The sequence below is a fragment of the Mesoplodon mirus genome (genome assembly GCF_964341445.2).
Source record: "Mesoplodon mirus genome assembly, chromosome: 7".
NCBI lineage: Eukaryota > Metazoa > Chordata > Mammalia > Artiodactyla > Ziphiidae > Mesoplodon > Mesoplodon mirus.
In genome coordinates this window covers 54,877,596-54,891,334 of record NC_138983.1, presented here as the reverse complement: position 1 = coordinate 54,891,334, position 13,739 = coordinate 54,877,596, and the positions used below count along the sequence as shown (strand labels likewise).

The 13,739-nt window shown below is 45.0% G+C and overlaps 1 protein-coding gene across 3 annotated transcripts in view; it reads right to left on the bottom strand.

Annotated features, from left to right (window-relative positions):
• Positions 1–10,961, bottom strand: part of MAP6 (microtubule associated protein 6) — an 89,530-nt gene extending 78,569 nt beyond the window's left edge. For all 3 annotated transcript variants that reach the window (XM_082627668.1, XM_082627669.1, XM_082627670.1), the window contains exon 1: positions 9,534–10,961. In XM_082627668.1, coding sequence (XP_082483794.1) covers positions 9,534–10,444 — 911 coding nt within the window. In that variant the 5' untranslated portion in view covers positions 10,445–10,961. The remainder of the gene's footprint in view (positions 1–9,533) is intronic.
• Positions 10,962–13,739: the final 2,778 nt, after the last annotated feature.

Genomic DNA, 13,739 nt, shown 5'->3' with positions numbered 1-13,739 from the left:
TTCCCCACTTAATGCCCATTCATCTTTGACGATTCAGCCTACCAGTCCCTTCTCTACTGAACCCTTTCCCTGATAACCCTCAAATCAAGTAGACTTAACCTCTCTCTCCTCTGTCCCACCAAACCCTGCATAGACTTTTTGTTAGGGCACCTATAACTTTTCAGCTCACCTGCCTCTGCCTAATAAACATAAGTCTTCCAAGAGCAAGGACTACTTTGTCTTCCTAGGAATTAGCCAGATATAGAGCAGACACTAATCAATATTCCATGGATTGAAAATGGTTTGAGACAATACATGATAATATGACGTGGAGGAAGTGCCCTGTGTAGAGAAAGATTAGTGTTAGACAAAGTCTGTGCCTTCAACAGTTTTAAAACCTAAAGACAGACAAGAGGCCTTGTGGGTCCTCAGCTCTAACAGGGAAGTAACAGTACCACTTCTGCAGAGCTACTATAAAGATTACAGGCGAAAATGCATCTGAAGTTTCTAGCAGCCTGCCAGGAACATAGGAGGCACTTGATTAACTACTACTATTGTTTCTAATGGTGAAAACTAGCATCTTTAGTGAACATCGAGAGAATTTTTGGTTTGCTGGTCGCAGTCCATTTGCAGTTTTCTTCATTTGGTGGAGAATTAGAAGCTCACCTGTCTAGATGTCTACAACTGACCTAATTTGAAAAGCCAAAGCTGCATTGATTACAGAGATGGCTTTTTAATCCTAGTGGACGTTGTTGGATTATTTTAGTTTTATATCCTGGACACAGTGATTCTTTGTGATTATAGATTTAGAACTATCACTGGCTTGACTTTTTTTGAAAGTTCATAGATGCATTAGATGCCATTTTTTTCTAGGACAGCAACCAAGGATTAATTGTGCGTATCTTATCTCCTCTCCTCTTTGTGGGTTAATTTCAGTAACATTATATCTAACTGCACAAGGTCAACCAATGATCTAGAAAAATGCTTTGCACACAGTAATGCCTCAGTAAAAATTTCCAGGGCAGCATAAGGCTTTGCTGAGTTAGGTGCCCAATGTGGTTTCCATGATTAGTCTCTCTCCTGCTTTTCTTCCCTCCCTCCTGATCACTCTTCTGTCTTTTTCATGGTTATCCCTTCTGCTGTCAGTACCCCAAATACATGTATCTCTCAGGGCTCCATTCTCTGATGGCTAATTTTCTCTACTTCCTCTCTAGGGATGATTTCACCTCCTCCCATGGCTTTAATAATATCTACAGGGCTTCCCTGGTGGCGCAGTGGTTGAGAATCTGCCTGCTAATGCAGGGGACACGGGTTCGAGCCCTGGTCTGGGAGGATCCCACATGCCCCGGAGCAACTAGGACCGTGAGCCACAACTACTGAGCCTGCATGTCTGGAGCCTGTGCTCCACAACAAGAGAGGCCGCGATAGTGAGAGGCCCGTGCACCGCAATGAAGAGTGGCCCCCACTTGCCACAACTAGAGAAAGCCCTCGCACAGAAACAAAGACCCAACACAGCAAAAATAAATAAATTAATTAATAAACTCCTACCCCCAACATCTTCTTAAAAAAAAAAAAAATATCCACAGGATGTTTCAAATCACAGCCCGGATCTCTCTCTACACTTCAGATCCATTTATTCAGCTGCCCCTTGAAATTTCTTGTCAGATATCTCATAGACAACTCAAATTCTAGATACTAAAAATAAGCTCAACTTCCATTCCTGACTTTTTTCTCCTCTACATTCATCATAGAATTCTAAATAAAAGTCTGTTCCTTTTTTTTTTTAAATATCTTTATTGGAGTATAATTGCTTTACAACGTTGTGTTAGTTTCTGCTGTACAACAAAGTGAATCGGCTATATGTATACATATATCCCCATATCTCTTCCCTCTTGAGCCTCCCTCCCACGCTCCCTATCCCACCCCTCAGTTCCAATGACTAGGACCACTACCAGTTACCCAAACCAGAAAAGAGTTATCCTGGATTTACCCTCTTCCTTGCATCTCAATTGATCATTAAGATCTGTTTTTCAGTAACTGTATGTACTATGTTATAAATCTCCAGTCCCACAGCCTCAGTTCAGGCTTTATCATTGTCCCTGGATTATTCCAATAGGTTCGTTATTGAAAGGCCACCCTTTCTCTAACCTCCCCTGGTCACCAGTCAGTACAACATTAATAAAATTTAAATCATATTAAACTATCATGTAGTTTCCTCTACCTAGATTCCTTCAGTGACTCATTTCTTAAAAAAAAAAAAAAAAATCCAAACTTCTCAGCCAGGGATATAAAACTGTTCCTAACATGACCTATGCTTACCTCTCAGAGCATAAAAGGTAAAGGAATAGTAAAAATAAGAGCAAAACTTACTGAAACGGGAGATGATCAACAAAACCAAAATTTGATTCTTTGAAAAGACTAAGCAAACCTCAATAAGACAATTATGAAAAAAAAGAGAGAAGGCACCAATTAATATTAAGTATGAAGGCGATGTAACTGCAGATAAGTAGAGATGATTTTAAAATCCACAAGATAGTGCTATGGTGACTCTTATGTCAATAAATTGAAAAATTAAAAAAATATATAACATTTCCTAGAAAAATATAAATTACTAAAATTGGCTCAAGAAGAAATACAAAAGCTGAATAAATGAATATCTATTAAAGACATCAAACTGGTAGTAAAAAAAATAGTCTATTCATGAAAAAGACACCAGGTACAGAGAGCTTTACAGGAGACTCTTATCAGATATTTGAGGAGGAGTACTTGTTATAAGAATTGTTCCAAATAACTGAAAAAGAGAAAAATCTAACTATCTAACTTTATAGACATAACCATGATTCCAATACTGTACCAGACTGATATAAAAAAGGAAAAAAATTTTAGACTAATTTCACTTATGAATATATATGCAAACATTTCAAATAAAAAGTAGCAAAAGAATTCAGCATCATAAGCTATATTTTTAAGTAAGATTTATCCTAGGAATGGGCAGATGGTTCAGTATCAGAAAAATCTATTAGCAGATTAAAAATAAAAACCATAAGACTAGGGCCTCCCTGGTGGCGCAGTGGTTGAGAGTCCGCCTGCCGATGCAGGGGATACGGGTTCGTGCCCCGGTCTGGGAGGATCCCATATGCCGCGGAGCGGCTGGGCCCGTGAGCCATGGCCGCTGGGCCTGCGCGTCCGGAGCCTGTGCTCCACAGCGGGGGAGGCCACAACAGTGAGAGGCCCGCATACCGCAAAAAAAAAAACAAAAACAAAAACAAAAACAAAAAAAAAAACCATAAGACTTTCTCAGTTGATGTCAAAAAAATCATTTAATAAAATTCAATACCAACTAATAAGAACGTGCTGTATAAAAAAATAAATAAAATGGAATTCAAAAATTCAAAAAAAATTTCAATACCAATCCACATTTTTAGAAACCCCTAGTAAACTAGTATAAAGACAAGTTTCTTAACCTGATATGATGCTATATTATAATGACACAGAGCAATCCTCATACTTAATGATGAAACTTAAGAAGCATTCCCATGTCTCAAGACAAAGAAGCCTATTATCAAAACTATATGGAGGGACTTCCCTGGTGGTGCAGTGGTTAAGAATCTGCTTGCCAATGCAGGGGACACGGGTTCGAGCCCTGGTCCGGGAAGATCCCACATACCGCGGAGCAACAAAGGCCGTGCAGGAAGTGCAAATCAACACTACAAAGAGGTAGTGAGCCTGTGCTCTAGAGCCCTCGAGCCACAACTGCTGAGCCCGCGTGCCACAACTACTGAACTAGAGCCTGTGCTCTGTAACAAGAGAAGCCACCACAATGAGAAGCCCACACACCCCCATGAAGAGTAGCCCCCGCTCTCAGCAACTAGAGAAAGCCCGTGCAGCAATGAAGACCCAACGCAGGCAAAAAGAAAGAAAGAAAGAAAGAGCATTAAAAAAAAAAACTATATGGATATCCTCACCAGTGTAGCAATATACATACACACAAAAATATATGAATATCAGAATGAAGAGAATAAACTGGTATTTGCTAAAAGTATACATTATCTCCACAGACAGTCCAAGAGAATCTACAAACAAAATTAGAGTGTGGTAAAGTTGTTGAATACAATAAAAACATATAAAAATTAATACATATGAGCAATAACAAATTAGAAAATGTAATAAGATATACGCTTGAAAATAGGAAAACTAATTTTAAATAGCTCAGAAAAAAAGATGATAGTATGGCATTAGCTCAGATTAATGGAATAGAGCAGAGATCTCAGAAATATATTCAAGCATATGCGACCCTTATGTGATAGAAGAGATATCAGTGGGAATATTAATGGGGAAAAGTTGAACTGTTAAAAAGGGTATTGGGAGCTTCCCTGGTGGCGCAGTGGTTGAGAGTCCGCCTGCCGATGCAGGGGACACGGGGTCGTGCCCCGGTCCAGGAAGATCCCACGTGCCGCGGAGCGGCTGGGCCCGTGAGCCATGGCCGCTGAGCCTGCGCGTTTGGAGCCTGTGCTCCGCAATGGGAGAGGCCACAGCAGTGAGAGGCCCGCGTACCGCGGAAAAAAAAAAAAAAAGGGTATTGGGATAAATGACTTTCCATATGGGAAAAAGGAAAATCAGTTCCCAGCCTCATTCCATACATAAAGTTAAATCCAATTATATTATTAGAGGCTTAAATATAGAAAAATAAAACTTAAAAACTAGTGTGTGTGTGTGTGTGTGTGTGTGTGTGTGACTTTTGTGGAGAAAATTACAAAATATAAGTGAAGGACAAAAAGACAAATAAATGGCAAGCAATACCACGTTTGTATATGGGAAAACGCAATACCTTAAAGATAGCAAATCTTCTCAAGCGGAGTTTTCGCAAATAAGTCTGAGGTTAACCTGCATAAAAATTACCTAGAGTGCTTCTTAAAATATAGATTCTTAGGCTCCATTTTAAAAGTACTGAATCAGCATGTCTGAGGATGAGGCCCGGGAATCTGCATTTTAGAAAGCTCTCCAGATGATTTTTTTGCGTACTAAATTTTGAGAACCTCTGTCTTAAGGGAAGAGGTCATAACCTGAACTACACATGAGAATTATCTGGAGCAGTTTGAAAAGATTCACATGCGCAGGCTATACCCCAGACCAATTAAATCAGAATCTCTGGGCAAGGTAGCTATGTAACAGCATTTTTGAAGTTCTCCAGTGATTCCATTGTACAGCCAAGGTTGGGGACCACTGCCCTGGGTAAAGGTACACCTAGAGTCAGGTCTGTAACGTTTGCTGCCCTTCCCCATTTGAACATTTACTTCTAGTGCTAACCGAGTAGGAATCGCCCTTTATTTTGATTAAGGAAAACACAATTTCTTTACATAGGGTTATCACTTTTTGGTATCTCCAGTATCCTGTCTGATACATTGCAGGGGCTTGGTGGTCATTTTCCAAAATTAATTCAGCTAAATGAAACTGAATGAAATGAATCAATATGTAGGTGAATAAATTTTCCATCTAACTTTAAAAATTTCACTGGATTCAACAAACCTATATGATAGTTAGGCACAATGTTACACTGTGAGAGATACAGAGATGAACAAAATACAGCCCTTCCCTTCAAGGGTTCCTATCTGGTAGGGGAGGCAGACAGAGACAAAAGTATCTTACAATCAAGCAGACAATGAGAAGTGTACAGAATACGAAAAGAGAATCAGAGAAAAATTAGTCCTGCGTAGCAGGACCTGGAAGGTGTTGTTGAAGACTAGTATCTGAGATTGGCCTTGAAGTATTGCTGGGATTTAGTCAGGAAGATCCTAGGGAAACGGGCAGTTGCCCTGTAGACACAGGGCAGTTCTGTATAGCATAAGCCAAGTCAGATGGGCCTTTCTCTAACCTTTATGGAAGACTGCAGGGTAGATAGGAAAGGCTCTTTTTCTTTCTGATTTCCTTGTTACCGCTCTCATTTTTCAAGTACTATTTTGCCTCTGGTTTATTAATTCTACCTCTTGGTGCCCCAGCTGATTGTTTCCAGGAAAATTTGCTCATTAGCATTTCTATGGGGACCACCTGCTACCCCATCTATCACTCTTAACCGATGGCTGGGGCAATGGGGTTGGCTGAGAGAGGAATTTTAATCCCCTCCTATGACTCATCTATTTCCTAACTGAGAATGCTAGGTCTAAAGTCACAAATAGCTGCGCAGTAAAATCCATCCTTAACATTAAAAATAATGAAGACATGTTTCTCAATTTTATAATATCATTTATGTAATATGAATGTATTGAAAATCAACTTCATGATTGAGAATAATTCTAAAGATACCTCAGATACCGCTTGAATGCAAAAAGTCTCAGGTTAGTGTGGATAGGTTATGAATTAAATGAACTGTTGAACAGGGAAGGTTTCTCAAAACCATAGTGTCAAAGGACATTTGATGTTATCTACTGATTGTACGTTGCAGTAGAAAACCAAATAGCAAGTATATGACTCTGGATGCTGAATATATATTTTATGTTATGTACCAATATATCAAGCTGATGGATTGTATATCCTTTCTCTATTTAATTAAGCAAACTGCTCACACTGATGTTACGTGACAGATGTCATTTGTAAAGCCCATGAGATGAACTAGTCACCATGGTGTAAACCACCATGATTTATGTAGAGTGGCAGAAGAAAAGGATTTGTCAATCAAATTATCAGTGAAATGTAGCCCAGCTTGGCTTCTAAGGTGATGTAAGGCTCATCTACAGAAGACATGGAACATACTTAAATTCAGGAGATATTTAGAATCCTAGCAAGGAAAAGGATGTGAGAGAATAGGGGGGGGAAAAATCAATGTTCCAGATAAGCCTATAATTTCCAGGCATTTTTTCTTTATAGTATACTTAATTAATTATCTTATTTCTTCATATCTACTTTCACCCAAAGTGCATTTCCCTATTATTAATTTTTCTTCTGGAACAAAAAATAATGTTAAATTTCACATCAAATTTGTCAAGTACTTAAATTGTCCATTAAAGAAATTGATGTTTCTTAGCAATACTTATTCTCTTAATGCTTCAAAATCCTTCTGATGATACAGCAAAATGGAACTGCTGATCCCAAAGTCATATGCATAATTAAATTTTACAGAAGACTCAAATTAGAAAAAAATGTTTTTTGAGATATACAGAGATTTTTCTTGACAGGTTGATGAAATTCTGATAGCTATGAAAAACAACCATTCTTACCAGCTGCTAGAGAATAGCCTGCCCCTGTTCAATCAAATCACTTGCAGGATGTGTGTAATTCTAACTGTAAAGCATGACATGCTTACTGCACAGTTAAGGTGTTGTTTGGGAGGAAAGAGGCTACACAGAACAAAGGTACAACCCAAAATATTTGGAGTGAGTTGTGTCTGAAGGGTGGTTTACGCCCTGACTGTCCGAACCATCATTTATGCCCAAAGCAAGTCCTACCAGCCTGGAAACATAAACTGAGTAGGATCATCAAATGAGATTTGAGAATCTGGATCTCTCTTGATTGGCATTGACTGTATTGAGGTGAGGAGAGGTAGATTCTGTCTGGTAGGTGGTAAGGTTCCACCTGCCGCAGGGTGGTAGACTGGGAGTAGGATGATGAAGAGGCCAGTCCAGAAATCTGTGATGTTAGGCCAACCTTAGGGTTCTTAGGGAACAAAGGTAGGGCCTTGTAAACAACAAAGCCATGACAGAGTCATAAAATTGTATCTTGGCTTTGTTTTTCTATTCCCCTTGCTTATTTGTTTCCTTTCTTTTCTTTTTGATTCTCCTTGGTAACAGCATAAAGATTTTGTGAAAATTCCACCTTCTCATAGCTAGAACCAAGGAAAAGGATCCATGTCCTTGCCTGACCCAGAGCTTTAAAAGGAAGTGGTGTATTCCTGGGGGACAAGTGTGGTCATGATAACAAGACACCAAGAGACAAATGCCAGGTGGGAGGTGGAATTCAGGAAGAAGGAATAGGGGCCAACTGATTAACTGCCCCTTTTCATTGGGAAATGCTTTCCAGAGGTAATACCTGAGTGGGGGGCAGATTTTGTCCTAACAAGAGAGGATGTCTATCAATGCTATTCTTCCTCAGCATAAGAGGGAGTGTTTGTCATATTTAATGGAGAAGGACATCAGTCTGATGAGGCTATATATAAGGTCCTGGCAAAAGACACTAACTCTGCAGTCTTCCTGTCCACACCCTCCTGCAGGACGGAGGCAACTGGCTGTGGCATTGATGAAGGACCCCATAAGCCACATTTTGAACACCTCTAGCTCAGTTACTCATCGTGTACATCTGCTTCCCCAGAGACCCCAAACCTAATGCCACATATTCATAGTCAACAGTGATCTGTTAGCTAATTGTTTCCATTTGAAACAGAAGGGAAGGACTGAAAGCTAAGCATTCAGAAATACATATTAAATGAATGAAGGGTGAGAAAGCAGACTGGAAGGACTGAGGCTGCAGCAGAGGAGAATTCTAGAAAAAGAGAGAGAGAAAGAGAGAGAGAATGAATGAATAAATATGCTCTTGTTGAAGGCATTCATTTAAAGGGAATTTAAATGTGCTGAAGAGGGGGTTCTTGGTGGTAACAGAATGAGAACTACATTTGGCAAACATGAAAAGAAAGGAGATGCATCAATAGGGGAGAAGGCTGGAAGAGTCTGGGAAGTGGAAATCAAAATAATGAGGCATCATGTAGAAGGCTGGAATGGAACCAAGATGTACTAATTACCTACCATGTGCCAGGCATAATTCTCCTCCTGAATCATCTCATTTAATCTTCAAAATGCCTAGCACAGTGCTTAGCATATAGTAGGTGCTCAAAAATGTGCTGAGTATTTAATATTAAATCAATACATGAGCAAACAATCTAAGAGAAGAATCTATTATCCATCACGTCTTACAGATAAGAACCCTAGGCCAAGAAATGTTAAGAAACTTGCCCAGTGAGTCACAGCTAGAGGTGTAAGGAATCTGCCTTCAGCGTAAGTGGCTGAAAAGGAGGGTGCTCTATAAGGGACCGGCAGGGAATCTAGAAAAGGGTGTGGTGCTTGGTGGTCTCCCAGGGATTGAGATAGAGGGGGTAAGAATGAAGGGCCAAGTGAACCGGGCTAGGGAGGAGGGGAAGGGGGAGAGATCACTCTTCTTTGGGGAGGACTGGCCCTGCAGGAAGGCACAGAGGCCCTTGGGCGGCAGCTGAGCCAGCAAGGGGCAGCATCCAGGCTAATGCAGCCAGTGAGTTGGGTGGGGCAGAATGGAAGCACAGCCAGTGAAGAAACTGCAAAGGTCTCTGTTGGGCAGGCAGGGACTCGGGGTGGGGCAGAGATGGGGAAAAGATGGCTGAAGTGGTTAAGTGAAAGACTTTGGCAAGATGGGATGGATAATACTAACAGCTTTCACAAAAGAAAGAGCCAAAGAGCAGTCGGCCAGGGCTGGGGAGGGGGAGGGGGTGTGTTCTGGGCTGGAGGGGGAGGCTGACAGGGAGGCCTGCGATGCAGAGAATCTGTGGGAGAGGGTAAGGATGACCAGCCCCGTGGCCTGAGCTGCGGGCCGCGTCTCACCTGTAAGAGCTGCTCACCGCACTCGCCACCTCCTCGCGGATTTGCCTGTTGAGGGCGTCGGCCGCCGCACGCCCCTTGCCCCCCTCGGGGCCCGTGGCCTGGACCTGGGCCTGGGCTGCGGGCAGCAGCGTCTGCTCGTGCCCCATTCCCTCGGCGCGACGCAGCATCCAGGCGGGCCCAGCCTTCTTGCGTGTGTCGCGCTCTTCCTCACTGGTCGCCCTTCCAGCCGCAAGGCCACCTGCTCCTCCAGGGGCCGCCTCCTGCTCCTGGGCCTCGGCGGCGGCCTGCACCGGCCAGCGCTCCTGGCTCTGCGGCCGGCGCTGGGGCGCCCCGAGCACAGGCGCCGCCGCCTGGGAGGACGTGGGGATATGCACTGGCTTGGGAATCCACGGGTGGTCCCCGCGTCGCGGCAGCGGCCAGGCGCGAAAGTCCTTCTGGTACTGGGTCTCGCGCTCAAAGGGCGCGTCCGAAGGCTGGTACTCGCTGCGCGGCCGGCAGCTCGGCTCCGGCCGCTGCACCTTCCAGGCGCGGTAGTCCTGCCGCATCACCGAGTCCGCGGGGCCCGCGCTGGAGGTGGAGCCGAAGCCAGAGCCCGGGCCCGGGCCGCTCCGGCCAGAGGTGGCCCCAGCCTCGCGTTCGCCGCTAGGCCCCGGCGCCGGCCCTGTTGCCCGGGCAACCGCCTCCCCTTCGCCTTGGGCCGGCTGCGTTTCTATGGCGACCGCGCGCGCCGAGGGGGGCGCGGGCGCCTGCTGCGCAGGCTGCGCCGGCTGCTGGTGCGGCGGCTGGGCCCCCGGGTGCTCGGTGGCCTCCGAGTACTTGGTGAAAACCAGCGGCACGGCGATGTCTGCCTTGTCCAGCTGGTTCCAGAAGCGGGCGATGCAGCAGGCGCGGGTGATGCACGGCCACGCCATGGTGCTCGCCTCAGAGCTAATCCTCCCTCTCCTTGCTAGATTCTAAAGCAAGTCCCTAATCTTCCTCAGCCCCCTGGCCCTCGTCCGGCCAATCTGGTTCTCACCGTGTTTTCCTTGGTGGCCTGAGCTACCGCGCCCTCCTACCTCAGAGAGCACCCGGGAAGGTTGGGTGGGCAGAGCTATCACTGAGAAAGTCCGTAAAGTCCCTCGATGCCCGGCTGTAAACGCCTCCGGGAGCCGCCGCACAGGTCTCGGGAACGCGGTCTGCTGTGGGCACCGCAGCGTGAGACACCGCGTCCCGGGTCCCCGGGCGAGGGCGTCTGGGACGCGCCCCTCCCTGCGGCTGCTGCGGCGCTCAGACCCCTGCCAAGCAAGGCAACGCGAGGCTAGGTGGCTGCAGGCTTAAGCCATGGCGCAGAGGAAAGGCCGGGCAGTGTGGCCGCAGGGGCCGCGGACAAAGCTCTATCTTCTGCTTCCCGCCGGCGTCCAGTCGCAGCCGGCCACCTAGCAGGGCTCAGAGGAGATCACCTCTTGAGGAGACCGAGCATTGCTGCCGCCACCACTGTTCCCAATGATGCTGCAGCCGCCGCCGCCGCTGCCGCCGCTGCTGTCTCAGCTGCGGGGAAGCGGCCCCACCCTTTTCTGCCGGTCAGCAGAGGGGGGGGTAAAAATCCAGGAAAGATGCTGAGAGATAGCGCGATGCAGAAAAAAAATCACCTGCTGTCGTCAGCGCGCGCTGCTGGGAACTCGCCCTCTCTCTTTTCCCTCCTCCCTCTGATCTGGCAGCTCCTCCCTCTTCAGTTCCTAGGCAACAACAGAATCTGGGGCCTAGGTAGGTTCAAGTACCAGGCTCCTTATGACTTGCTGTCCTTACACTGGTTGCTTCCCAACTGGGAGCCTCAGGCTCCTCTTCTGTGAAATAGGGTCAAACATGTGGGAAGGGTGGGGGGGATTCAGTTTAAAAATACGGAGGAAACCCCTAGTGAAATGTCTGTCCCAGAATATAGGTTTTTTAAAAAGGAAGCTCCTGTTATTGGCCAAAGTCGCTGGCCTGGATTTGAACCCCTGTGGCTGGCTTCTGATCCAAGCACTTGTCAGTCTTATCCACAGACCTCGCTCAGATACGGGAAGAGGAACCTGCAGACTGATGGTACCTTAGCTGTTCCCTTCCTAGGGGACCCTTGGGGGAAGGGATGTCTTAGAGCTTCCCAAGAACCATCCAATCCCTGTTCAGCCCAGGGGCCACACTGGAGGGGAGACAGTGAGAAGTAAATTCTTGAAAGGGGCCTAAGTGAGGAGGTCGGGGAGGGTGGGAAACAGCGAGATCGTGTCCTGGGAAAGGGTAAACCTGACATGCAGTGGCTTTCTGCCATATTCCTGACCCCTAGCCTTTGCTTTTCTTCTACCTGGGAGGCAGAAAAATTCTGGAGTCAGATGTCCCTGCTTTGGCTCTGATACTTCCTACCTGTGTCACTTGGACAAGTTGGGTCATCTCTGAACTTCAGTCTCCTCACCTATAGAATGGAGGAAATAATAGCTACCTCAAAGTGGTTTTGTGAAGATAGCTAAGGACTCAAAGCAGAAGCTATGAGTCAAATCAGATCCCAGAGGATTCAAATCCTGGCTTTTGCATGCCTTAGCTCATGGCCATGGGCACATCACTGCAACTTTCTGACCTTTACTTTCATCTTTGAATGGGGGTGCCAGCTCTCAACTCACAAGGTTGTTCTGAGAATTAAAATGAGATAATCACTAAAAGTGCTTACCACAATATCTGGAATACACCAGTGGCTCAATAAATGGTAGCTATTAGTATTCACAGGACCCACCCTCGGAAACCCATAGGTGGAGATTCCCAAGCAGGCCAGGCACTTGGACACCTTCTCCAGGAAGTCCTCTTGTTCTTCTGAGTATCTCCTTTTGGTATCTCCTTGCACTGTTTTCCACTCCCTACCCCTAGCTACATTCACTGGCCTACAGCTCTGTTTCTCTCCAATACAGACAGAGTTTTCAGCCTCAGTTAAGCTGGGGGCATTGGTATTTATGGGGGGGAAAGTCATTTATGTGTTTAGATTGGGAATTGATTGCAAAATACAGCTTTTCTTTTAAACCTTAGAATCAAACAGGATGAGAAGACAGCTCTAATTAGTCAATTGTCTGCTGAACTTCCTCCTACTTGGGTCTTGGCCTCTTGGTGATTTGATTTGAGTTCCACAAATAAAATGATGCCGGGCACTGTTTTCAGTCATGAGGAGATACATTTCTATAAACAAAATAATCTGGTCTCACCCTTCCTCTCCCCAGTTCTGCAGAACTCCCTGGGATTTGGCTTCTGTCTTTCCAATAATTATTTCCAAAGGTAAAAAGATGGACTAGCAATTGGAGTTGGAGGTCATTAAGAGTCATTGAGACTTTACCCTTCCTTAATTTAGATGCCCACTCTGTGCCTTGGGCACTGTGGAACACAGATGAATTCTAGCTCTGGGGGAGCCCTCAATTACAGGGGTGCATTATGAAAGGACTGGGAGATAGATACATAAATAAATAATTAGCAAATAGTATGGTCAGCACAAGAGAGGTTCATTCACAAGGTGCTGAATGAATGACTAACGACAGATGAGTAGGAACTCTCCTAGCAGAAGTGTAAGTAAGAGTGCTCCAGGCAACTTCATCATCAATATCACCTCCCACATTCATTCATTTGGATTGTCTAAACACATTCAATTGTACAACTTTCTTGAACCATACAATGGCTCAGTGGGATAGTCAAGTCTAATGGTTATCTGTTACGTGGATTGCTTAGCATCAATTCTGATGATAATAACACCTCATTATTTGATTTTGGAGACTGTTCCTTTTCTAATTTCAGTCCATATGCTTTGGGTGGGGTCAACCCTACTCAGTCCACTTCTAGATGTGACTATGTGACCCACACCTGTTTGCCAGTCACTGCATCATGCTTGCCAAAGTGACTAGTTTACTGATTGACATGTGATCCACATTGGACCAATTGGAGGAAATCCTAGACTTTAGCTGAAACTATCTGTAAAGAGCCACTCTCTTTTTCACTGAATTGCTACATGGGAGACCATGAGGCTACGGTTGTTAGTGACCATCTTTGCCATCACTGGGGGAGGCTGCCTGCCTAAGGCTGAAGCAAACAGAGAAAATCAAAAGAGGATGCAAGATTCTGATGATGTCTATGGAAGACTGCAATTTGTGTCCCAAGCTCATTCTATCCTTCTTCCTTTTAGGAACAAAACCTTCCAAGTTTTAGTTGGGCTCTTGGTTACCC